At 42.0% G+C, this 25,179-nt stretch overlaps 1 protein-coding gene across 2 annotated transcripts in view; it reads right to left on the bottom strand.

Moving 5' to 3' along the window:
• Positions 1-956: 956 nt before the first annotated feature.
• Positions 957-25,179, bottom strand: part of LOC129635355 (uncharacterized) — a 434,397-nt gene continuing 410,174 nt past the window's right edge. Inside the window, exons 8-9 of one of the 2 annotated variants that reach the window (XR_008706245.1) lie at positions 9,166-9,496; positions 957-2,606 (exon numbers count right to left, since the gene is read on the bottom strand). Coding sequence is in view for 1 of the 2 variants with exons in the window: in XM_055558295.1 (XP_055414270.1) it covers positions 18,900-19,024 (125 nt within the window). In the remaining variant the exon portion in view is untranslated. Of the gene's footprint in view, positions 2,607-9,165; positions 9,497-18,887; positions 19,025-25,179 lie in introns of both variants that reach the window. The other variant, XM_055558295.1, reaches the window with a different exon arrangement.

The raw sequence follows: 25,179 nt of genomic DNA, 5'->3' as shown, positions 1-25,179 counted from the left end.
CTGAAAAAAGCTTGGGGAAGGTCTAGTGAAGAAAAACAGGACATGTTTATTTAAAGACCAAAGACTAAAAGGGACTTAAAATTAGGATCTGATTACAAGCAGAGAACCAATGTATAGTTGTGAAGGTTGCATACTGCACAACTCCCTGCACAATAGAGCACTATTCACATAAACATCAATGTCAATGACTATCCCAGACACTGTGCAGGGCATAATCTGAATGTTTACACATGATAGTCCTAGTTGTGAGAACAGTAACTGCAAGGATTTTACTGTAATGAAATGGTTGACAGGACATGCCAACTTGAGTTACTTTCACCACTATTTCTAGAAAAACAGTAACTACTTTTATTGAGCATCTGCTGAGCACCAGGCACAATACATGGGGATATATAAATATTATCCCATACAAAGCCCCAGCAGCCCTGTAAGGTATATATTTTCCATTTTTTTTTTTAACTTTGAGATTCAGAAAAGCTAAGCAATCTGCCCAAAGTACTCAGCTAGTTAATATCTAAACCAAGGTTTACCTCATATTCAATTCCTCTATACCTCTCTCCCCTCATCTTAATTACAAGGTTCTTTAAGGATGACCTAGTAAAGCATATGGGCTTCCCAAGTGACTCAGTGGTGAAGAATCCACCTGCCAATGCAGGAGAAGTAGGTTCAATCCCTGGGTTGGGAAGATCCTCTGGAGGAGGAAATGGCAACCCACTCAAGTATTCTTGCCTGGGAAATCCCATGGACAGAGGAGCCTGGCATGCTACAGTCCATGGGGTCGCACAGAGTCAGACATGACTGAGCACAGCACAGCAGCAGCAGCAGAGCATGTATTAAGAAATTTTCTTCTGGAGACCTAATTAAAAATAATTACATACCTTAAAAGACACTGAAAATACGGCAGGCACGCCAACAAGGAAGACAGTTTTTATTATATCAACGTCTTTATGGGTTTGGATTCTGTTCAGAAAAGCTCAAACTGAAAAGGTAGTTGCTGGCAAAATCCATCAACCCATAATTAACATATGACAATTATTCTAATAGCCTTAAACAACATTTCTATGTTTTTAATTGTAGAGCAATTTGCCAATCTCATCATTAATTGGCGATTCATATTTTAAACACATAAAAGACAATGGGCCTTTATTTCCTTTGAGGCAACTGAACACATTAATTGAATTTTTAAAATATGTTTTCTTCTTTTCTCTGACCACAGGACCCCCTTCAGATGGCTCTGATTGCCGTTTCTGTTGGCCAAAGTGTATTTTTTCTGGGTAACATAATCTTACTTTAGTACTTTAATGCATTTTCCTAACAATTCACTTAGACCAGATCCTTGTTTCTCTCTAGACACCCTGAGCAGGGCTCCTGTTGACTTCAAAGGGAAAGAGTAGGTGCAAGGGAAACTGGGAATCTGGTTCCTGGTTCAAAAAACCCACCACACACTATAAAATCTCACTGGTGTCTTCCTGTATGTTAAGGGTGAATTAATATATGTGAGTGAAGCCTTTGTATGAAACCACACTGGCACCTTGTGAACTTGCTGGAAAGCCCAGCAGCTCATGGAAAACAAAGTTTAGTGGACCCAGTTCCCATACAGACCCCTGGTTTGCTCATGGGGAGGGAGGAAGAAGAGTAAGAACTGCCTCAAAGGGCAGAAAGGTGGTAAAGACAGTCGCTGACTCCCCCATATCCTCTCTTTCTCTCCATTCCTTCAACAAGCATTTATAGGCCACCATGTGCTAAACCCTGGGCTAGGTAGCAAAGATGTTCATCACTTAAGTACTACCCCTTCACCCCAGCTGCAGCACTCACTTTCCTCTGGAATGGGGAAAAGAGGTGATATGCCTTCACTGCAGCTCAGGAAGTCTGACACAGCCTCTCAGGTTGCAAAGTCTTCCCTCCCACTGGGTTTCAATCCCATCAGGAGGATGCTGCTTCGCTGCGTGAACATTCATGGAGGAGATCAGCAGGAACAAGACGTCTTTCCTTCGTCCCTTGTTCCACTCCCCTCCCCGCCACACAAAACCACGGCCACCATTGTCGCTGCCTGCACTAGGCTGGGAGAATGTAGTGATGGCCTGGAGATATCTGAAGGAAACTGGAAGACAAAACTTTTATCAAGGTCAAACTCCTTATAGCTGTTTGCGTGACTGTTACACAGAGCTGCAGGAAGCAAGGCAAACTCACATGTTGACAGGGGTTTCTGGCCTGGCCTTGATTTTCTGACTTCTGGGCACTCTCTTCCCAAGAACATCTCCTTCTCCAAACATGGCTCTTTGCTCTTGCTCTTGTGCGGGGAAGCTCAAATCTGATTGGATATTTGCTGGTGAGCCTCAGTGCACCAGTCAAATCAGAACCTCTTGACACGGAGCTGGGCATCAGGACATGTTTTATTTTCCCAGGTAGCTAGGAGAGACTTTAATGTGTAGCTAGGTTTGTGAGCCACTGCCCTAGCAGAGATCCTGTCCCTCCACTAGGTCACAGGGCAGAATGGGAGTGGCGGTGCAGGTTCCAAAGCTTGAATTAGTCAGTCTAGACCAGAGCTTGCAAATTAGAAGCCCACCCACAGGCTCGATCCGGCCAGCAGATGTGTTTTGTTTGGCCTGTATGGAGGTTTAAAAAAAAGAAGAAAACTGAATTAGTTGCCAACATTTATTAATGGGAATGTATTGCATAAAAATCTGGATATCTGGCTTCATTTTGAAAATAGGATTCTCTGGCCATTCTCAGTCTGCATTCCTGTGTGACCATAATTTGCTGGAGAGGAGGGGCCGTGCTCACCACTCCCTAATGCCTGTCATTTACCTTCCTGGCCCTGGTGACTCTGACTAGAGGGGAAGGGTGGTGGGGGAGAAGCCCTGTCTCCCTTTGTAATATCTCCCCTGGGAAGTACAATACAAGGACTGCCATCCACAAGCGTGGTGACAACCCCACAGAGATTCTTGGATTTACAGAGAATTAAGGACGGGAACTCTTTTTCTATATACAAGTTAATCTGCATAGGCCCCTGGTGGTGCTATTCAGTCGCTCAGTCACGTCTGACTCTTTGTAACCTCATGGATTGCACCACACCAGGCTCCCCTGTCTTTCACTATCTCCCTGAATTTGCTCAGAGTCATGTCCATTGCGTTGGTGATGCCCCCTTCTCCCTTTGCCTACAATAGGAGAGTACTTAATATAATTTTCAGAGTGGGGTTGGTTTGAAGCCTCACTCCATCTCCACCCTTACCTCCACTTCCATTTCTTCATTTAATCTCAGACTTGGATTTGCACAGAAAAAAAAAAAAAATCCCATCCCTGGACTTCCAACCCATTCAGTGATACACAGTTACTGTTTATCGATGCCCTGGGCCAGGCCAGGTGGCCCCGCACCTGTCTTCCTGGGGTGGTATATTTCTCAACATGTGGTTCAGCTTGTGGCAGATTCCTGGGCCCCACCCTAGACTCGGGGAATCAAATCTCTAGGGGTGGGGTCAGGAATCCACACTTGTCGAGTGACGTTTTTACTCAAGAAGAATCTCAGCAGCAGCTCAAGGCAGCACTTATCAAGCACTTTCTTTATACTATCTCATTGAATCTTCACAGAAATCCTTGAACTGAGTAATAATAGCCCACTTTATCAGTGAGGAAACTGCAGCACAGAGAGGTTAAGCAATCTGCTCAAGGTCACACAGTCAGTAAGTAGCAGAGCCAGGATTCTGATCTAATTTTTAGTTGAGAAACCATTGCTCTGAGTTTTGAAAAGGAGGCAGGAAGAAGGTTCATAAGCTCCCAGACCAAGCAGGAGGATGGGGTATATGTTGATTTACGGCTAGAAAGCATTGCCTTGTTTTCAGGAATTTGCAAATGTTTGGGGTAGAGACTAGACAAAAGCATGTTACTTGTAATGCATGGAAGTGTATGGTCAGATGACAAATACAGTGTCCACAGGATCTGGTCTCTGCCTCTCTGATGTCATCTTTCCATCTTATTCCCAGTTTCCCTGCCATCCCCTGAGTTTTTGTACTGGGACTCAGCATGTGTGGGTCCTTTGTCCAAAAGTTCTTTTCTTAGACCAAAGTCAGCACACTTTCTCCTTAGTTCATCTTTTAGGCGTTGGGCACCATCAGTTCTCTGTTGTAACTACTCAGTTCTGCCGATGTAGCATGCAAGTAGCCACAGATGGTATAGAAGTGAACGGACGTGGATTTGTTTGGATAAACCTTTGTGAACTCAGAAATCTGAATTTCCTATGACTTTTCTGTGTCACACAATATCCTCTACTTTAAATTTGTTTTGCCCATTTAAAAATGAAAAACCTATTCTTAGCTGGCAGGCCACACAAAAGTTGCTATCAGGTAGGGTGTGGCCACGGGTCATCCTCTCTCTGCCTTAGAGCTTCTCATGGGTCTGCTTTCGTGTCCTCAAGCTCAGTTCACTTCTCAGAGGCCTTTCCCGGTGCCTCCAGCTCAAGTTGCCTCTCCCCTACCCACCTCCCCCCACCAACTTCCATATCTCTCCCACCACCTTTTAAAACAACTCTATAATGCTTAGTACTATTTTCAGGTTTTTTTGTTCATACATTAGTTTATCTGCTCATTTGTGGTCTCCCTCTGCTAGAATACCATTCCATGAAGACAGAGAGCTGGTCTGCTCTTCACTGATTCTTCACTGTGTAAACAGCTCCCACTGACCTCAGATACTCACAGAGTAAGAACCAGGATAAACCACAAGACAAAATCCTCCAGTAGTACAAAGAACAGCTCCTTCAACTGATCTCTTGCAAATCTTTCCTTATACCAAGCTCAGGGGCTACAGAGATAAAAAAAAAATATCACCAGACACTGCCCCAGAGGAATGATAAGTTATAGAAAACAAAAAACCAACCACAACCTAATTTCTCTTATCTAAAATAGAACAGAGTTTCCTAAATACCAAGGCTGGCTATAATTGATTAATGCCTATAATTCTTGGACTTAGGCACACTAATTTTTCAGAAATCAAAAATTTCATCTTGGGTTAAACTAAGCATTTCCACGTTTTCTTATGAAAAGGTTAAACAACTAGGGCTCATGATTTTCTCTCATGTATAATTAAGACAGTAAGCAGCTCTTAAATGCCATGCCTCATGAGTGTGTGAAGGAAATGGACTTCTGGCACACACATGAGAAAACAAACCTGTGCTGTTATCAGCTTTGTGAGCAGGGCCATAGGGCCCCACGATCCCAGGAGAATGTTCCCCTGAGGCTCTGAGGGTCAGCCAAGTGGCGCACATGGGCGAACACCGTGATATTCATATATTCAAGGGATGTTTTCCTCAAGTCACAATCTTTCAATCTTAAACAGTGATTTTTTTGTCCCACTAAGGACCCATGGGAGGGGGTTCTGTCTTCCCAAGTGCAGATTGAAAGTTAGATGAGAGTGAGTTTCAGCATCTCCAGGTGAGTAGCCCAGTGCCGACTTAACATGTGATGGTCATCATGTCCCAGGTACTGTCAGGTTCCTGTGGACTTTACCACACCAGATTCTCAGGTTGAAGGGAGTTTTGTAAAGAAAAATTCTACCCCAGAGGCCTGAAGCTGAGGTTGCGTGCTGGATGCTGTGTTCCCTGAGCATCTGTTTCAGATGACAAAGTCCCAAAGGGCCCTGTGGGCATGAAGGCAAAGGCATTGAAGCCTAAATGCAGGATTCCAAAGTTAAAATCTGCTATCTCTTCTACAGAGACCCCTGTAGCAGTAACTTGAAGCACTGACCATGTTTCACTCATCACATTAATTATAAGCCATTAAAATGATTCAAGGATCACCTTGGTTTCTTAGGACCTAGATCATTAATGAAGCTTCTATTGAGCATTTACTACATACAAAGCACTTCTTTGACAGATGAGTGGAGTGAGTGGGAGGGTAACACAAGGATGAAGACAGCAGGGCCTTCCCAGGTTGGAATTCTCAACTGATCGGAAAAGTGCACGTGCTGGATAATATAATTAGGTGTTTAGATACTTAGAACTGGAAATTGAATGTAAGTTTCATCATCACTGGAAAGAAAGAAAATTAAGCTACTTTTGCTGGGGATCAATGGCTATAGCTCACTGAGAACATAATTTGTTTTACTTTGTCTAATTCTCACAGGCAATCAATGAAGTAGGTTTTCTTTTTGCCCCATTTTATAGATGAGGCCATAAAGGATCAGAAATGTTAAAGAAACAGGCACTAGTTCACATAGATAGTAAATATCTAAGCTGAGGATCAAACTGGGCTCTGGTAAAGCCCCTCTAGTGAAAGTCGCTCAGTCGTGTCCAACTCTTTGCAACCCCAGAGACTATACAGTCCATGCAATTCTCCAGGCCAGAATACTGGAGTGGGTAGCCTTTCCCATCTCCAGGGGATCTTCCCAACCTAGGGATCGAACCCAGGTCTTCTGCATTGTAGGTGGATTCTTTACCAGCTGAGCCACCAGGGAAGCCCAAGAATACTGGAGTGGGTACTCTTATCCCTTCTCCAGCGGATCTTCCTGACTCAGGAATAGAACTGGGGTCTCCTACATCGCAGGTTGATTCTTTACCAACTGAGCTATCAGGGAAGCCCCTGTACCTGATTGCTAAACCCCTTATATGGAGAGTACATCATGAGAAACGCTGGGCTGAAAGAAGCACAAGCTGGAATCAAGATTGCTGGGAGAAATATCAATAACCTCAGATATGCAGATGACACCACCCTTATGGCAGAAAGTGAAGAGGAACTAAAAAGCCTCTTGATGAAAGTGAAAGTGGAGAATGAAAAAGTTAGCTTAAAGCTCAACATTCAGAAAACGAAGATGATGGTGTCTGGTCCCATCACTTCATGGCAAAGAGATGGGGAAACAGTGGAAACAGTGTCAGACTTTATTTTTGGGGGCTCCAAAATCACTGCAGATGGTGACTGCAGCCATGAAATTAAAAGACGCTTACTCCTTGGAAGCAAAGTTATGACCAACCTAGATAGCGTATTCAAAAGCAGAGACATTACTTTGCCAACTAAGGTCCGTCTAGTCAAGGCTATGGTTTTTCCTGTGGTCATGTATGGATGTGAGAGTTGGACTGTGAAGAAAGCTGAGCACTGAAGAATTGATGCTTTTGAACTATGGTGTTGGAGAAGACTCTTGAGAGTCCCTTGGACTGCAAGGAGATTCAACAAGTCCACTCTGAAGGAGATCAGCCCTGGGATTTCTTTGGAAGGAATGATGCTAAAGCTGAAACTCCAGTACTTTGGCCACCTCATGCGAAGAGTTGACTCATTGGAAAAGACTCTGATGCTGGGAGGGATTGGGGGCAGGAGGAGAAGGGGATGACAGAGGATGAGATGGCTGGATGGTATCACTGACTCGATGGACATGAGTCTGAGTAAACTCTGGGAGTTGGTGATGTTCAGGGAGGCCTGGTGTGCTGCGATTCATGGGGTCGCAGAGTCTGACATGACTGAGTGACTGAACTGAACTGAACTCTTAGGTAAAGATAAAGGTCTTTATTCACTGTGATCTTCTTCTCTAACTCCACCCTGCAGTCTTACTTCCAAGTGCTGTGATTTTACGATTAGAGATTCATTCCTTTGGGGAAAATCTAGGTCTCATGGTAAAATGTCAACACCCCCTCAGAGGAATTATCCTTTATGAACTGCTCATTCTCATATTGATAAGGGAAGCACAGAAATAATGGGCTGGGAGTTAGGCACAATTTAGAGAGTGGCCTTCAGAGGAGTCCCTCACGAGGCCTGCAGTTTGGGGTTCCCGGCACATCTGGCCATAGGATAGGGGAGGAGAATGAATAGAAATGAGCCCTTCTCTTCTCTGCACTGGGCTTCAGGCCACTGCCAGTATGTCCTCCCCTTCTTCCTGGCACCCAGCAATACTACATTTGTCTGTTTCCCTTAGAACAGGTGTGGCCTCACTGAGTTCAGACAAAGATGGAAAAGCCTGGTCCCCTAAGCAAGTCAGTGTCTGGTCCACTACCCTCTTCCCCCTCCAATGAACTACGATATGGGCGAGGAATAAACTTAATGTATACAGCCACTAAACTCTGGGGACTGTTCATCACAGCACACTGTTTAGTGTATTACATGCCCTGTGAGCTCCCTACCATCTTGCCCTTTTAACCTGCTAACCCTCAGCTATGTACTCACATGTCATGTGGAAATAAGTGCCTATTTATTCAGAGTTGGCTGTAACAAGGTGCACTGGGTGGGCTAGCATGCCCCCTAAATTCATGTCCATCCCAGAACCTCAGAGGGTCATCTTATTTGGAAACAGAGTCATTGCAGATGTAATCTGTCAAGATGAGGTCATACTGGAGTAGCGTTAGTAGCTCAGTCATGTCTGACCGTGACCCCATGGACTGTAGCCCGCCAGGCTCCTCTGTCCATGGGATTCTCCAGACGAGAATACTGGAGTGGGTTGTCATTTTCTCCCCCAGGGGATATTCCCAAGCCAGGGATCGAACCTGGGTCTTCTGCATTGCAGGCAGATTCTTTACCATCTGAGCCACCAGAGAAGCCACTGGACTAGGGTGGGACCTTAATCCAATACAACTGGTGTCCATAAAAGAAGATGAGAAGAGACACACAGGAAGAATCCCATGTAAAGATGGGGACAAGATTTAGAGTGATCTAATCCATGAACAGACGACGGAGAAGCAAGCATTACCGGCAACAACAGAAGAGGAGGCATGAAACAGATTCTCCCCTAGACCTTTGGGTGAGAGTGTGGCCCTACTGATTTAGGACTATAAGCCTCCAGAAATACGACAGGACAAGTTTCTGGCGTTATGAGCCACTGAGCTGTCATGGGTTGTGGCAGCCCTAGAAAAAATACACAAGGGAATCAGCCACTATCACTTGCATTTGGCAAAGACTCAAAGGCTCTCAGGAAAGACGGAAATTTTTAGAGTGAGGAAAGGGAAAGGCTTTAGGTGTGCCCTGATGGGAGGCTACTGGCACAGGAGAGGTGGGGGCTGCTTAATTAGAAATGGGGCAGTTTATGTGGTTTGAAAGCATACTTGGCTCTGGTTACTCCTGAGCTGGGAGTGGGGGCAAAAAACATAGATGTTGGCTACCACTGACTGAGTCTTAACCGTCTGAGCTGATGACTGCAGAGGCTGTGTTTTGGCTTCCTGAACTGGTCATGACATTAAGGGACTTTGATTAGGCTTACGAGGGTGGTTACTGCAGAGGTGGCTCAGGATTCTGTTGACACACACGGTCTTTCCATTTGCATATTCAGTCTCTAAGGTGAAACTCTTTTGGGCCAGCATCCTCTAAGAAGACGTCACCAGTTCCCAGCAGAGTGCAGAGTCCCTGGAGCACCTCCACCGATGTCCCTAATCCTCGTGTCTCTTCTGAATCTTTCATCATTTCTTGCCTTCTTCCTCTTCCTCCTCTCTCTCTCTCTCTCCTCCTCCCTTCTCTCTTTCTCTCCTCTTCTTTATCATCACACCTTTGTTTCCTCTTTATTCCTGGAAAGTAAGTTCTTTAGGGAGAGTATCCTAAGAAACCAAAAAACATAATAAAAATGATAATAATAGCTAACATTTACTGAATACTATGTTCCAGAAATGTACATTTTCCATTGAATCCTTTCAACAACAGTGTTAGATATTATTAGCACTGGTTTGCCAATGAGGAGGGAAAAGCTCAGAGCAATTATTAGCTCTGGTTTGCCAATGAGGAGGGAAAAGCTCAGAGCAATTAGGCAGTTGAAGTGCTCTTTTTCCAGCCTATGAAAAAGATCTTTCTCCTTTTTATCCCTCACATTGCCTTTTGATAATTTTCCTCTTTATAAAATTGTAATTGCCATTTTATGATGATGATTATCTTATTACTAGTATTATATGTGTTTTCAAAATTTCTGTGAAACCTTTTCAATGCTCTTCTAACAAAAGAGAAAGGTCCTATTTTGTCATGAAAATAATAATGGTTAAAATGGGAAGGGTTGCTGCTAAATTCATTTTGGAAGGAAAATTGTATATTTAAGCAAGGAATTTTAATTTCTAAAAGCTGATACAATGCAAACTCAGAGCAGAGAGCTGATAAAAAACAGTTTTATGACAAGCAGTTGATTTGGTCATTACAGATTTACATTGTGATTGAATCAGCAAAACAAACTATTAAGCAGCATTGAAAATCGATGTGAAATGGGTTTCTGTGTGACTTGCCTATGCACAAGTTGGAGTTTGACAGAAAGCAGGTGCTTCATTGGAATCCAATTAGAAAGATTGGTTCAATATAACCCCAAACTGATTACCCATAATTCACGTCACAAATACTATCGTCATGCCCACGGTCTGCCCTCTAAAGAACACGGTCATCTACGTATCACATGGTCATTTTCAAAATCTTTAGGTGGTTTAAAACAAATAAGCAAACAATTCGAGCTCCCGTCCCCCCAGCTTCCCATCCCTGCTTTTCCTCCCATCCCAATCTTTTCTTACTCATTGGAATGGATGTAAAATTAGGTATGGTTACATTTGGCAAGAAGAATCTGCTAAACATATTTATCTGTTATGGACCAAGATATGTACTAGACACCATGTGCTGTGCTTAGTCACTCAGTCGTGTCCATCTCTTTGTGACCCCATGGACTGTAGCCAGACTCCTCTGTCCATGGGGATTCTCCAGGCAAGAATACTGGGGTGGGTTGCCATGGCCTCCTCCAGGGGATCTTCCCAACCCAGGGATCGAACCCAGGTCTTCCGCATTGTAGGTGAATTCTTCACCATTTGAGCCACCAGGGAATCCCATGGCAGCCAGTAAATGGACTACCCTGCAAACTCATAGTCTTTGAAAGATCAGGTATGGAACAAAGTAACTAGAAAATTACTTATTTCAAAGAGGTCCTCAGGTTCTTTTGACATTCCTTTCATAGATAAGTGGAGGTCTTGACTCCAGTGTGTGACTGTTTTGGGTGATAGAGTAAGACAAAGGATATGCTTGGCCAGACCTGCCTTTGTAGGGATGAGGAGCTTTCCTTTTGGTCTACTAGATCTCTGGACTACCATGTCAACATATCAACTACACTATGGTCCCCATGCTGTGAGGAAGCCCAAGTTGGGCATGTGAGGAAGCTCTGTGGAAAGCTCAGTGGAAAAACTGAGCCAGAGACATAACCAAGTCAACTTAGCCAAGGTTTCAGAAATCATCGAGCAAATACATGCCATTCCTGCTATGCCCTGACCAAATTTTTCACCTAGAGATTCTTGAAATCAAACAGCAAATTGTAGTTTTAAGTCATTAAGTTTTGGCATACTTTCCCATGTTGCAATAGAGAAGCAGAAATGCTTAGTGTTAAGACAAAGGGATACATGAGAAACCAGAAGAAAAATCTTTACCTAGCCTTAATGATGGTGGGAGGAAGCAGGGAAGGCTTCAAGAAAGTAGTGACATTTGAGATGAGTTTGGGAAACTCTGAGGATTAGGAAATTCAGAGACAAGAGGCTAAGGACAATCCAGGCAGAGAAAAAAAATGCAGGTAAATGTACAGAAGGTGAGAAAGTATCTGACGTGTGGGGAACATGGAGGTCCATTGTGGGGGAAAAAAAGGTTGCAAGAGAGATTTGTAGGGATATGAAAAAAAGAAAGGCTGATATCAAATATCACATCACCAAAGGCCTCAATGCCAGGGTGAGGAGGCAGATTCAATTAAAGAGACAAGGAAAAGCTATCCATTATTTTGAATAGAGAACCGATGGTTATAACCCTATGCCTTAGAGGAACTTAGTCCAGTGGGACTGGAGGTAGGAGTTAATGAAAAGAAGGAGGCCAGGTATGAAGGTCCAGCAGATGGAGAACTGGGGGTCCACCCTGATATCTCTTTGGGGTAGAGGTGGGGTACTAGAAGGTATGGACTAGCAGGGAGAGTCATGGTCACCAGAAATACCCATGCACTAATCGTTAGACTCTATGAATATGCTACCTTATGTGGCAAAAGGAACCTTGCAGATGTGATTAATGGTAAAGACATTGAGGTGGGAAGGTTATCCTGGATTATCCAGATGGACCCAATTTAGTCACATCCATCCTTAAAACGAAGAGCCTTTCTCAGTTGTGGTTATACAGAGATATGCCCATGGATGAAGGGTCAGAGAAATGGGATGTGACAAGAACTTGACCAGCCATTGCTCTGAAGGGCGCCATGAACCAAGGAACATAGCACCTTTAGAAGCTGTGAGGGGCCATCAGCTTTTAGATGGCAAAAAATCTGTAATCTCAGTCCTGAAACTGCAAACAACTGAATTTGGCCAACAAGGCAGAAGAGCAAGGACACAAATCCTTCCCAAGAAACTCCAGAGAGGAACGCAGCCCTGCTGACACCTTAATTTTAGTCTCGTGAGAGACATGGCAGACGTCTACATTCCAGAACTGTAAAAGAATACATTTGTGCTGTTTAATCTACGTTTGTGGCACTCTTTTATGGCAATAGTAGAAAATAAGTACAGATCTCAATGAGTGAGTGATATTTACTGAGAAGCAGGAGCTGAAGACCTCTCATAAGCTTCATCTCCCTTTCCGCCACAGTTCTGTTTCCCTGCTACAGGGAAACACGGGCTTCTTGTCTTGATGGGGTCTCTACCCACCGAGGTGATTTTGAAGAAGTTAGCCAACCTCTCTGAGCTTTGGTTTCCTCCTCTGTCAAATGAGGAGACTGAGCAAGAACAGTTGCTCCCAACTTAATTATTACTATTTTTACCATGACGTGCTTCATAGAGAATGTTCCCATCTACCAGGCAAGGATGGACATAATCTAAGTTGGAAGAAATTTCCAAGGTTCTAGAGATAACAGTCTTTCTTTGCCCCATCAAGAAATCATCTCAGAATATAAGTGATGTCCTGACAGAATAACCTCAGATTTACTCCAGTTTACTGAGCTTTAAAGGTAGGGCATGGCAGTTTATGTAAGTGCTCTCATTTTACAACAGAAGCACAGAATTTCATTAGTATAACACAAGACACAAAACTGATCATATATTATAAACATCAACAGTGAATTATTACTGCTAGCGACTTCACTTTCACGCATTGGAGAAGGAAACAGCAACCCACTCCAGTGTTCTTGCCTGGAGAATCCCAGGGACGGGGGAGCCTGGTGGGCTGCCGTCTCTGGGGTTGCACGGAGTCGGACACGACTGAAGCGACTTAGCAGCAGCAGCAGCAGTATTACATTACTAATAGTAGTAGGAACACTGGATTAGATGCTGGCTACACTCTTCCTCGTACTGACATTGAACAGAAACTGAAGAATGGCCTGAATTAGTCAAGGGTGAACCACTTACAATTAAGAAGGCAGGTGGATAGAGAAGGGAAAAACAAAGTTTTCTAACCCTTAAAAAAAAAAATTCAGTCTCTACATACCCTCTGCTTTCCCATCACACCAAACAACTTGAACACATCCTTAACATGGTAATATATTATTAGACTTGTAATTATTTCATTAGGAAATGACACCCAAATGCAATCTTCAGTTTGTAGAGGGAGCACAGGCTGAGATCGTTCAGCAATTCTTAATGAATTTCCTACTGAACAAGAAAGAGTGAAAAAATGGTAGAAAGGAACCCAGCAATATCGACAACACAGGCCTGAGTTGCAGTCTATTTAATGTTTCATGTTGAACAGCTGTACCAGGAAAAGTTCTAAATCTGAACATTTCAATATTTTCAAGGCAATTCAATTTGAGTTAGGCATCCTGACAGAGCATGTGAATTCCTAGAAAAAGAGACAAGCAGTTGCTGGAGGAGGGAAGCCCTTATGTTGGGGACAGTGTAAAAGTGTGTCTATGGTGCTGGGTCCTGGGGTCAGACATCCCTGTGAATACATCCTACTTCTGTCACTTACTGTGAGTCTGACATCAGGTAAGATATTTATTTCTCTCAACTTCAGTAACCTCACCTGCAAGATGAGAATCCCAGCACTTTCTTCACATTCTGAGGGTTTAGACTGATGTCTGGTAGATACGAAGGACTCAACATCAGCTCTCACTCTTGTTAATAAGACCACAGATACCTCAAGAAGAAAGCTGACAAGTGGACTAGGTTGTTTCTTTTATTAATTAATATAATGCTATACCTTTTGGAATTCTCCACAGCCTGGCTTTCATGTCATTTCCATTGTTCAATATTAATTTTTGGAAAAGTTGAACTGAGCGGGCTTTTTGAGGACAGGATGACACAGGGCGCTCCTGGCCCCATCCTCAGAGCAAGGGATGTGTGAGTCTTTTTCACCGCCATGCACCCTGGCTCTTTTTCTGTCTTAAAAATGGTCCTGTTACAGAAGGTAGGTCGGTTGCCAGGGGTCAAGTGGAGGAGGGGATGGGGAATGACTGCTAGCGAGTACTGGGATTCTTTCGGGGTGATGAATGCTTGGAATTAGATAGTAGTGACAGTTGCATAACTTCGAAAACGCACTAAAAAGTACTTAACTGTACACTTTAACAGGGGTACTTTTATGGTATGCGAATTACAGCTCAATCAAAAGAAAAGGTTTTTTTCTTCTTGACACACTTCCTCTCCTGTCAAACTCATACCTGTCCTGTGTGACTCAATTTAGATACCTTCTTCTCCCCCAAGGTTTTTATATGCATGGCCTATAGTTACTATGGGCTTCCCTGGTGGCTTACTGGTAAAGAAATTGCCTGCCAATGCAGAAGGCATGGGCTTGATCCCTGGATTGGTAAGATCTCCTGGAGAAGGAAACAGCAAACCATTTTTCCCTCCAGTATCTTTGCCTGGGAAATCCCATGGACAGAGGAGCCTGGTGGGCTACAGTCCTGTGTGTGTGCTCAGTCGCTAAGTTGTGTCTGACTCTTTGCAACCTCGTGGACACGACTTAGCGACTGACTAAACAACAATAGTCACCATAGTTCTTTCTGTTCTGATTTAAACACTGGTTTGAATGAGGGGAGGGGGTTAAGAAAAAGAAAAAAGAAACCCTTTGGGAGACCCTGCTCAACTGTCCATGAAACTTGGAATTTAACACTTCTTCCCTTCTCCTTCTTCCCCTGATCTGAGCATTGGAGGTAAATCCTAGTTTGACTTCAGTAAAACAGATTCTCATATGTGTGATTTTTCTGCTGTGACTTTTCCCACAGTTTCCCCTGGAGCTTCTAAATTTAAAAAAAGAGAGAAAAGGGGACTCTTTGTTTTCCAATTGGAGGCACTGCATTTTAAAGACTGGGGGCAGATGAATTTGACAGCTAAGTGTAGTCCAAGTCTTATCTTTTCTATTACCTTACTCTGGAAAAGATGACTTTGTCTCATCAAAGCCTATAACTTTGAGAAAGATCTGAATCCACAAATGCCCATCTGAAGGGCCATGCTTTAACAAAAATTTCAGCAGATGTTGACTCTTTAAAAGATTAACTGGGAGCTTTGATAGTTGGATTCAGCAGCCTGTTCATTGCCTCCTCAGAGGGGAAAACCAACTCCACTACTTCTACTTATCTGTCCATATCTTGTCTGTGCTAATGGTCTGTTATCTTTTTCTTTGAAAGGGTACAGTAACCCCACTCATGAAAGAGGGTCATAGAAACAGTGATTAACTTTAACGGTGCAACTAAGGAGAAGGCAATGGCACCCCACTCCAGTACCCTTGCCTGGAAAATCCCATGGACGGAGGAGCCTGGTGCTGCAGTCCCTGGGGTCGCTGCAAGTCAGACACGACTAAGCGGCTTCACTTTCACTTTTCACTTTCATCATTGGAGAAGGAAATGGCAACCCACTCCAGTGTTCTTGCCAGGAGAATCCCAACCACGGGGGAGCCTGGTGGGGTGCCGTCTATGGGGTCGCACAGAGTCGGACACGACTGAAGTGACTTAGCAGCAGCAAGATAAGACAGGATTCTCCCTAATCTCTTTTACTCTGGTGAAGAAAGCCCTAGCCAAACCTTGATCTCCTTGAAGAGTACCTGTTACATGAACGGAGGACTGTTTAGCAGTCAGACAGTGGATGGAGTTGAAGGAGGTAAGTAATAGGCCAGCCTGTTCACTCTTCCTTTCATGCTAGGAATTTTCTAGTGCTTCTCAAACTGTACAGTATACACAGAGCACCTGGACACCTTGTTAAAATGCAGATCCCAGGTCAACAGAACTGAGTGGAGCCTGACTGAGATCCTGCATTTCTAACAAGCTTCCCCCTGATGTTGATGCTGCTGGTCCAGGAATCATACTGAGTAACATCAGATAAGGAATATCTCTGATTTCCTAAGGATCTTGTAAACTGAGATTCAAAAGAAGTTTCATAAAGTTGACACTTTGAGATTCTTTTTTGCTGGTCCTAGTTAAATAGTAAAGGTGACAATAATGATTACAATGATGATGACTGACATTGACGGAGGGCTTAGTATACAAAGGGCAAGTCTAGCCTACCTATAACTGTCCCCATCTTATTAATATAAAAGGACCTTCTGGGGTTTGGAGACACTAAAGTTGCCTGAGATCATTTTAAGATGCAGAGTGGTAAACTCACATGCTATCTGGCTCTACAGATGGGCTCTTAAATGTGACTGCCTCTCATCTTCCACTGTCATATTTTAGGTTCAGTGAAGCTGAGCAAAACTTGACCTTTATCTCCAAAAAAGGAGCATTTGCCTTGTGCTATAGGAGTGAGTCACTGGGGGAAAGTTATCCATGAAATCAGATGGAAAGTATAGAGAGACAGAGAGAAAACTCACCCAATAATGGCCTGAAGACTTAGGCTGCATTGACAGCAAAAAGTTTCAGCCACTGACTTACTTTTTATCCTGCAAACAGATACTAGATTAGAAGACTGTTGCCATCGTAAATTCGGGGCTCATTCAAAATTGGTACAGAGGTAAGAAAAATGTATCTATTATATGTGCTTTAGTCGCTTAGTTGTGTCCGATTCTTTTTGACCCCATGGACTATAGCCTGCCAGACTCCTCTGTCCATGGGGATTCTCCAGGCAAGAATACTGGAGTGGGTTGCCATTTCCTCTTCCAATCTATTATATACTTTTACATGAAAATGATCTTCTTTGAACAAAGAAGAAAATGCTTAGAAAGGATACCATAAGTACAATGGATAAAAGAAAACATTTGACAGATTGGATTTCATCAAAATTTAAAATATATATACTTCAAAATATTTGCAAATGAAGTGACCAACAAGGGCTTAATTTCCAAAATATACAAATAGTTCATATAACTCAGTGACAAAAAAACAATCAAAAAATGGGCAGAAGACCTACCTAAATAGGTACTTCTCCAGAGATGGCTAATAGGAACAGGAAAAGATGCTCATCATTGCTAATTATTAGAGAACTGCAAATTGAAATTACAATGAGGCACCACCTTACACTGGTATGAATGGACATAATTTAAAAGCCTACAAAATGTTGGAGAGGGTGTAGAGAAAAGGGAATCCTCTTACACTGTTGGTGGGAATGTAAATTGGTAGAGCCACTATGGAAAACAGTATGGAGGTTCTTCAAAAAAACTGAAAATTTTGTTGCCATCTGATGCAGCAATTCCACCCCTGGGCATATATCCAGGCAAAACTATAATTTGAAAAGATACATGTACTCCTATGTTCATAGCAGCACTATTTACACTAGCCAAGACATGGAAAACAACTTAAATGTTCACTGACAGATGAACAGATATGGACGATAATGGTATATATACATTGGTATATATACAATGGAATATTACTCAGCTACAAAAAAGAAATGAAATAATGCCATTTGCAGGAACATGGATGGACCTAGAGATTATCACATGAAGTGAAGTAAGTCAGAAAAAGAAAGACAAACATATGATATCACTTATATGTGGAATTTAAAATATGACACAAAATGAACATATCTAAGAAAGAGAAACAGATTCACAGACAACAGAACAGACTTGTGATTGCCAAGAGGGAGGGGAGTGGGTGAGTGAAGGATTGGGAGTTTGGGATTAGCAGATGCAAAATATTATATATAGGATGGATAAACAACAAGGTCCTACTGTATAGCACAGGGAACTATATTCAATATCCTCAGATAAATCAGAATGGAAAAGAACATGAAAAAGAATATACTGAATCACTTTGCTCTACAGCTGAAATTAACACCTAGCAAATCAACTATACTTCAATAAAAATTTTTAAATGTATATATTTCAAACAGCACCAATAAGAAAGAATAGACAGAGAAAATATTTGTAAATCATCTATCTGATAAAGGACTTGAATTCTTACAGCTCAATAATAACCCAATTAAATAATGACCAAATGATTTGAATACACATTTCACCAAAGAAGATATATGGATGACAAACAAGCACATGAAAAGAGGTTAACATCATTAGGCATTAGAGCAAAGCAAATTAAAACTGCAATGAAACACCACTTCACACTAACTAGAGTGGCTGTAATAAAAAAAAAAAAAAGACAAACAATTACCAGCATTGACAAGGAACTGGGGAAATTCCCATGTATTACAGGTAGGGCTGTAAAATGGCTCAGTTGCTCTGGAAAACAGTATCCTTTAATATCTTTGTAAAATAAAATGCACATATATTTATACACTAGGCTTCCTTGGTGGCTCAGTGGTAAAGAATCCACCTGTAATGCATGAGATGTGGGTTCGATCCCTGGGTCAGGAAGATCCCATGGAGAAGGAAATGGCAACCTACTCCAGTATTCTTGCCTAGGAAGTCTGACAGACAGAAGAGCCTGATGGGCTATACAGTCAATGGGGTCACAAAAGAGTCAGACATGACTTAGTGATTGAACAACAACAACAACATTTATGCATGTTGTATTTGTCAATTTCCCTTCTCTCCCTTTTTTCTTTCCCATACTATTTTTATATAGAATGTGTTATGGTGGTTAACTTTGCAATCAAATCCAAAGGTTTCATGATACTGAGATGCAGTGCCACGGACTTAGTGAAATGGTCATGATCCAGAAGTCCTGGACTTTGAGCTGGGGATGCAGGAGCTGAAGAAACCATGCGTTGCTTTCCTCTGGGAAGTGGATGAGCATGTTTGTGGCTGAACGGGATTTGGTTGCACAATGTTAGCTGGAATATTAAAACAAAACGAAACTGTGGTAAGGCATGCTGGACAGCTACAGGAGTAAGCCAAAGTAGACACTCGCTGTCTAGCAGCTACTCTCTTCCTGTTTAGGGGACTCACCACTTGCATGTGGTCCGTCTCCTATGATGGAAGCCAGAGAGCCATGACAGATTGTCCCTCTCTCTTCTTCCCTCTGGATCCCAGAGTGGGAACATATGAACCAGGAGCAGCCACTCAGCAACATCTGCCCAGGGTTTTGAATCTTGATTGAGCATCACAAGAGGACTAGTAAGGTTCATTCATGGCGGTAGTGCATTCATGTCTGAGGGCCCTGGTACTGACACTGTGTGCTCTGCCTGGCTCATTTTGGTCCCATCATTCCCCTTGCTCCTCTACTTCTTCCAGGTCTCTCCTCCATGTCATTTAGGGAAGAGATCACCTCAACTGAAACAGCTCCCTTATCTGCCTGTCATCCGTTATGCTCTCACTCTATTTTTCCACATGGCACACATCACTATCTAGAATTATATAGTTAGTTTTAACTGGTTATTTTTTTGTACTGTATTAAAAATGTATTCTCCACAAGGATATAAACAGGTTGTCTCATCCCCTCACTTCATTTCCAGAGCTCAGAACAGTGCCCAGTAAATGCAACTGTTCCGTACACTTTTGTTAAGTGAACAAAAAACTGAAAATTAGCCCAGGACCTGGCAGGCCAATAAAAACCTGTTAAGCTGTACTGAATTAGTATTACTTCTTTATCAGGCTTACTTGGGGGGAAAACAATCCTGAGTAATACAAAGGTGAAATCATGATTTGAGAGTTCAATCCCAGATGTGTCTTGATGCCTGTGCTAAGTTATGAAGTTATTTATCTATGAATTTATTATGTTACTATCTTATGAAGCATGAACATCTGGCTGTGCAAATTTTAATTTAAAACGGCATCCGCCTGCATGTCTCAACACAGTATCTGCCAGCTTGTGCTCAAACACTTACGAAAACTAAGAAAAAGATAGAAACCAGCCTCAATAGAGGATCAAATGCCGAGTACCAGAGGAATCTTCATCAATGTAAGTCAAATGGTACTGTATTAGGAAAGCAACTCATAATTCTTTGAAAAGACAAAGCCTTCTTCCTCAAAAGAAAGTCAACAGCACTTTTCACAATTAAATGACAAAGGTTAAAAGACTGAAAGTTGAAATACATACCTACAAGTAATTTAAGTGAAAAGCTTAGAAATAAAAGGAAGAGTAAGATTTTCCGTGAAAATGCAAACAAAAAGATCAGAGGTGGCACATTTATGTTTTGGCAATTTGGCCGCTGCTGCTGCTAAGTCGCTTCAGTTGTGTCCAACTCTGTGTGACCCCATAGACGGCAGCCCACCAGGCTCCCCCATCCCTGCGATTCTCCAGGCAAGAACACTGAAGCAGGTTGCCATTTCCTTCTCCAATGCATGAAAGTGAAAATCCCTGGGATTTTCCAGGCAAGAGTACTGGAGTGGGGTGCCACTGCCTTTTCCCTGGTGATTTGGAATCTGAGACAAAAATCATTCATGAAACAAAAGAGGCAATTTTGTACAGATAAAAGTTACAAGCCACAGAAAAGACAGAATACTCAATAATCTAAATGCATCATTTATCACAGATATAGTAAAAAAGGTGAAGTGGATAGTAGGCAAATATTGTGGGAGATTTTACAATGTTTTTCATATACTTTTACAAACTGGGTAGTTAAAAAATATAAATAGGCAGAGGAGAGAATATGAACAATGAGGTTAGTAAGAATCAATATGTATATTTATATAAAGAAACAATATCCTCTTCTTGGGCATCCATTAAGGTTTATAAAAATTGACTATGTTGTCACTGAGAATGTAACTTCCTCAACTGAAAATACACGAGTCAATATCCTCAACGTAGTGCAATAAAATTAGAAATGAATAACAAAATATAAGATAGTGATCTTAAAAACATACTGAGGAAAGGAGAAATAAAATGCCTACTTACCGACAATTTGGAAATTAATGAAAAGAGAGTATTTTCAGAAAACTAGCAAACCCAAACTCTGACTAAAATCACTGACTTAAATGTTCTCATTATTAAATAATAAAGAATAAAAATAAATGAGAAGTGTTCAATATAAACCCTTATCAAAACGATAAAACATACACTTTGAAAATAAAAAATACATTAGAGCAAAAATTAATAGGGTCTGAAAAAATAACCATACAGTTAATAAATAATTCTATGAACTTTTAAAAAAATTCAAAATAGAAAAATCTCGGAAATTTTCATCCAGAAAAAGACAGAAAACACAATAAATGAAATTTTAAGTGGAGGAGAGTGACAGAAAATTGGACACCCTTTTCTCTATTAACATAGTCGAGGATTTCAAAGAAGTAAAGGATTATCTGAGATAATATAAAACTAAAAATTGTACAAGAAAATGGAACTATGCATCAAAAAATTATCTCTAAAGTAGCTTCTAAAGCCAAAAAAGTAAGGTTTTTAAAACTTCAAAAATCAGGCAATTCCTCTGTTTAATATAGAAACTTTCTCAGAGTAAGAAAAGTTAGGGCTGCCATCATAACATAGTACAGACTGGGTGGTTTCAATAACAGAAATTAATTTTCTCACAGTTCTGGAGGCTGGAAGACCAACCTCGACGTGCTGGCAGGTTGGCTTTTGGTGAGGACTCTCCTTAGCGTGCAGACGGCCCCCTTCTTGCCGTCTCCTCGCATGGCCCTTTCACTCTGTGTCACACTCCTGGGGTCTCTTCCTCTTATAAGGATACCGACCCCATCAGATGAAGGCCATGCTCTTCTGACCTTTAACATTTAATTATCTCCCTAAAGGCCCTATCTCCAAACAGTCACATTAGGGGGTTAGAGCTTCAACCTGTGTTTTATTTTTTTGGGGTGGGGAGGGGAGCACAACTCACTTTATAACAAATATACCTGTGGATAAAGAAATCTGAAATTTATAGGGATGTCTTGCAGAGTACATACAGGTTCAGTTATGTTATCAGTAGTAGCAATAATAAATATTCTTTAGTACTTTGCAGTTTATAAACCATGCTCATTTATACTATATCTCAAGTCAGTCAGGAGAAGGCAATGGCACCCCACTCCAGTACTCTTGCCTGGAAAATCCCATGGATGGAAGAGCCTGGTGGGCTGCAGTCCACGGGGTCTCTAAGAGTCTGACAGGGCTGAGCGACTTCACTTTCACTTTTCACTTTCATGCACTGGAGAAGGAAATGGCAAGCCACTCCAGTGTTCTTGCCTGGAGAATCCCAGGGACGGGGGAGCCTGGTGGGCTGCCGTCTATGGGGTCGCACAGAGTCGGACATGACTGAAGGGACTTAGCAGCAGCAAGTCAGTCAAATATCACCTCATCATTGAGGCTTCTCTGAATAGCACCTCTACCATATCATGTGCTATCATGTTTGTGTACTAGGTCCCCCAGTCATTGTTCTCTAACTTTTTATGTGGCTTTACTTTTTAACACTTGTCATCATTCATTATATTTATTTAATTAGTGAGCTATTGCTGGTCTCCTTCACTAGAAAATGCTTCTTGAGAGCAGAGACTGTGTGTTTAGTGCACTATTGCATTCCAACACTTAGATCAATGCCTGGCCCATAGTAAGTGATTAATAAATTGTTACATGAAAGAGGAAGTTAATATGAAAGAGCTTCCATGAAGAAGGAAGCTCCTGACCTCTCCTGGTCACAGGAGAGGGCTTCTGATTTCCCATCCTATACTCCATCTGGTATCAAAAAATCACATCCTTTGCAATTCATGTTGTCTTAGATGATTAGATAAAATATGTTTTTTGAGAAGGAAAAGCTTCACTGTGATATAATTCACATACTGAGTGCTGAAGAATTGATGCTTTTCATTTGTGGTGTTGGAGAAGACTCTTGAGAGTCCCTTGGACTGCCAGGAGATCAAACCAGTCCTAAAGGAAATCAACCCTGAATATTCATTGGAAGGACTGATGCTGAAGCTGAAGCTCCAATACTTTGGCCACCTGATGTGAAGAGCCAACTCATTGGAAAAGACCCTGATGCTGGGAAAGACTGAAGGAAGGCAGGAGGAGAGGGGACAAGAGAGGATGAGATGGTTGGATGGCACCATTGACTCAATGGACATGAGTGTGAACAAGCTCTGGGAGATGGTGAACAACAGGGAAGCCTGGTGTGCTGCAGCCCATGGGGTCGCAAAGAGTCTGATACGACTGAGTGACTGAACAACAACAATACTTATTCCATTTAAAGTACACAATTCAATGGTTTTTAGTATATTCACAGAGTTGAGCAATCTTTTCTACAATAAATTTTTGAACATTTTATCACCCTAAAAAGAAACTCAATACCCTTTAGGTGACCTGCCTTGATTTCTTGAATATCCCCGGGCAACTCCAAGTAACAGTAATCTACTTGAAATCCTTACTGACTTGCTAATTAGTGTTAAAATATATATGACTTCTAAACTTTGTTGGAATTATTTCTAGATAGTTTATGTTTTCATAATCATTTCAGATGGAATTTATTGTTCTAGAGCTGTTCTGTCCAATACACTAAACATGTGACAAAGAAGACTTGAAATGAGGCTGTTTCTTTTTCCTTTGTTTAAAATGGCTACCATTCATAACAGCATGGCTGACAACAGTCAACACATGGAAGCAACCTAAACGTACATCAACAGGTGAATGGATAAAGGTGATGGGCTACATATAAATAGAGGAATACAATATGCTTAGTTGCTCAGCCATATCCAACTCTTTGCAACCCCATGGGGTGCAGCCCACCAGGTTCTTCTGTCCATGGGGAATACTACTCAGCCATAAAAAAGAATGAAATAAGGCCATTTGCAGCAACATGAAAGGACCAAAAAGATTATCATACTAAGTGAAGTCAGACAGAGAAAGACAAGTATCATATGATGTCACTTATCAAAACTAGGTTCTCAACTTCGTGTTTGGAGAGGGTGACCATGAAGAGAGTCAGTGGAGTGAAGAACAAACTTTCTGACTGTAGGATGTCCTTTTATTGTGATCTTAGGTCACTCTTATGACTTTAGACACATTTTATACATGACTGTGACAGAGGTTAAGAGTACTTTTGGTTATAATGACAAAAGTCACTTCATGCAGTTTAAAAACAAAAGGAAGTTGTTGGATCCACTATATGGAAGACAAGGAGAGAGAAGTTGGCTTCAAGAAGTGCTGAGTCCGGAACCTCAAGTGTTGACCTCACCTGTGCTGATCTGGCTGCTTCCTGTTTTCTCTCAGCTCTATTTGTCTCCAAATGTCACCTCCTTATTTCCCAAAGCAGAAGTGTTTTCTCCTTACAGCACAACACATGGCCAAAGATACCTTTCTGGTTTCACAAAATTTCCAAGAGTGAGGAGTCTCTCTCTTTTTCTCATAGTTATAAAAATCCTAGGGAAGACCTCTGATTGGCTTCAATGAATTACACCCCCACCTCACTAGCCAATCACTAGTCAGGGAGGTGACACATGAATCATGTGTTCATCCCTGTGTTCAAGGGAGATGAACCTCCAGAAAGAGGGTGTAAAATGAACAGAGAGGGGGCAGTAGAAATAAAGAATCTGAAAGTGTCAGCTGTTAATCATAGACATACAGATATTGAAATTTTAGTTGCAGAGTGAATATTCTGGTCATTTCCTCCAGTCCTCCATTTTATGGATACAGAAGGGTAGACCCCAAAAAGTTAAGGAACCTATTCAAGGTCACAGAGCTTTTATAGTAACAGAGTTGAAACTAGGAAGTCAGCTGAGAAGACTGAGCCCCTGATGTGTCCACAGTGTTGTGCTCTGCATGCTGGCCAACTCCATTCCCATCGCCCATGAAGTGTAAGTTAATACACAGGCTCCTCTGATAAAGATCTTGCACTAGAATGGCAATAAAGGCAATGAGCTGAGTACCTACTTTGCGCTGGGCACTTTGTATGTTTATTTTGAAACGTCACCATCACCTTGAGTGGTTGGTACTATTTTTCCTATTTTGCAGGTAACAAAAATAGAAACCTGGAGAGGTTGACTGGCTCCCTGAGGCCACACAGTTAGATGTCCATGTGATGAAACTCATGTCAGATGCTACAGCTCACACTGATTCCATAATACCCACTGC

The sequence above is a fragment of the Bubalus kerabau genome, chromosome 20 (assembly GCF_029407905.1).
Source record: "Bubalus kerabau isolate K-KA32 ecotype Philippines breed swamp buffalo chromosome 20, PCC_UOA_SB_1v2, whole genome shotgun sequence".
Taxonomy (NCBI): domain Eukaryota; kingdom Metazoa; phylum Chordata; class Mammalia; order Artiodactyla; family Bovidae; genus Bubalus; species Bubalus kerabau.
Note: the sequence above shows the minus strand (reverse complement) of the source record. Positions and strands in the feature narration are given on the sequence as shown.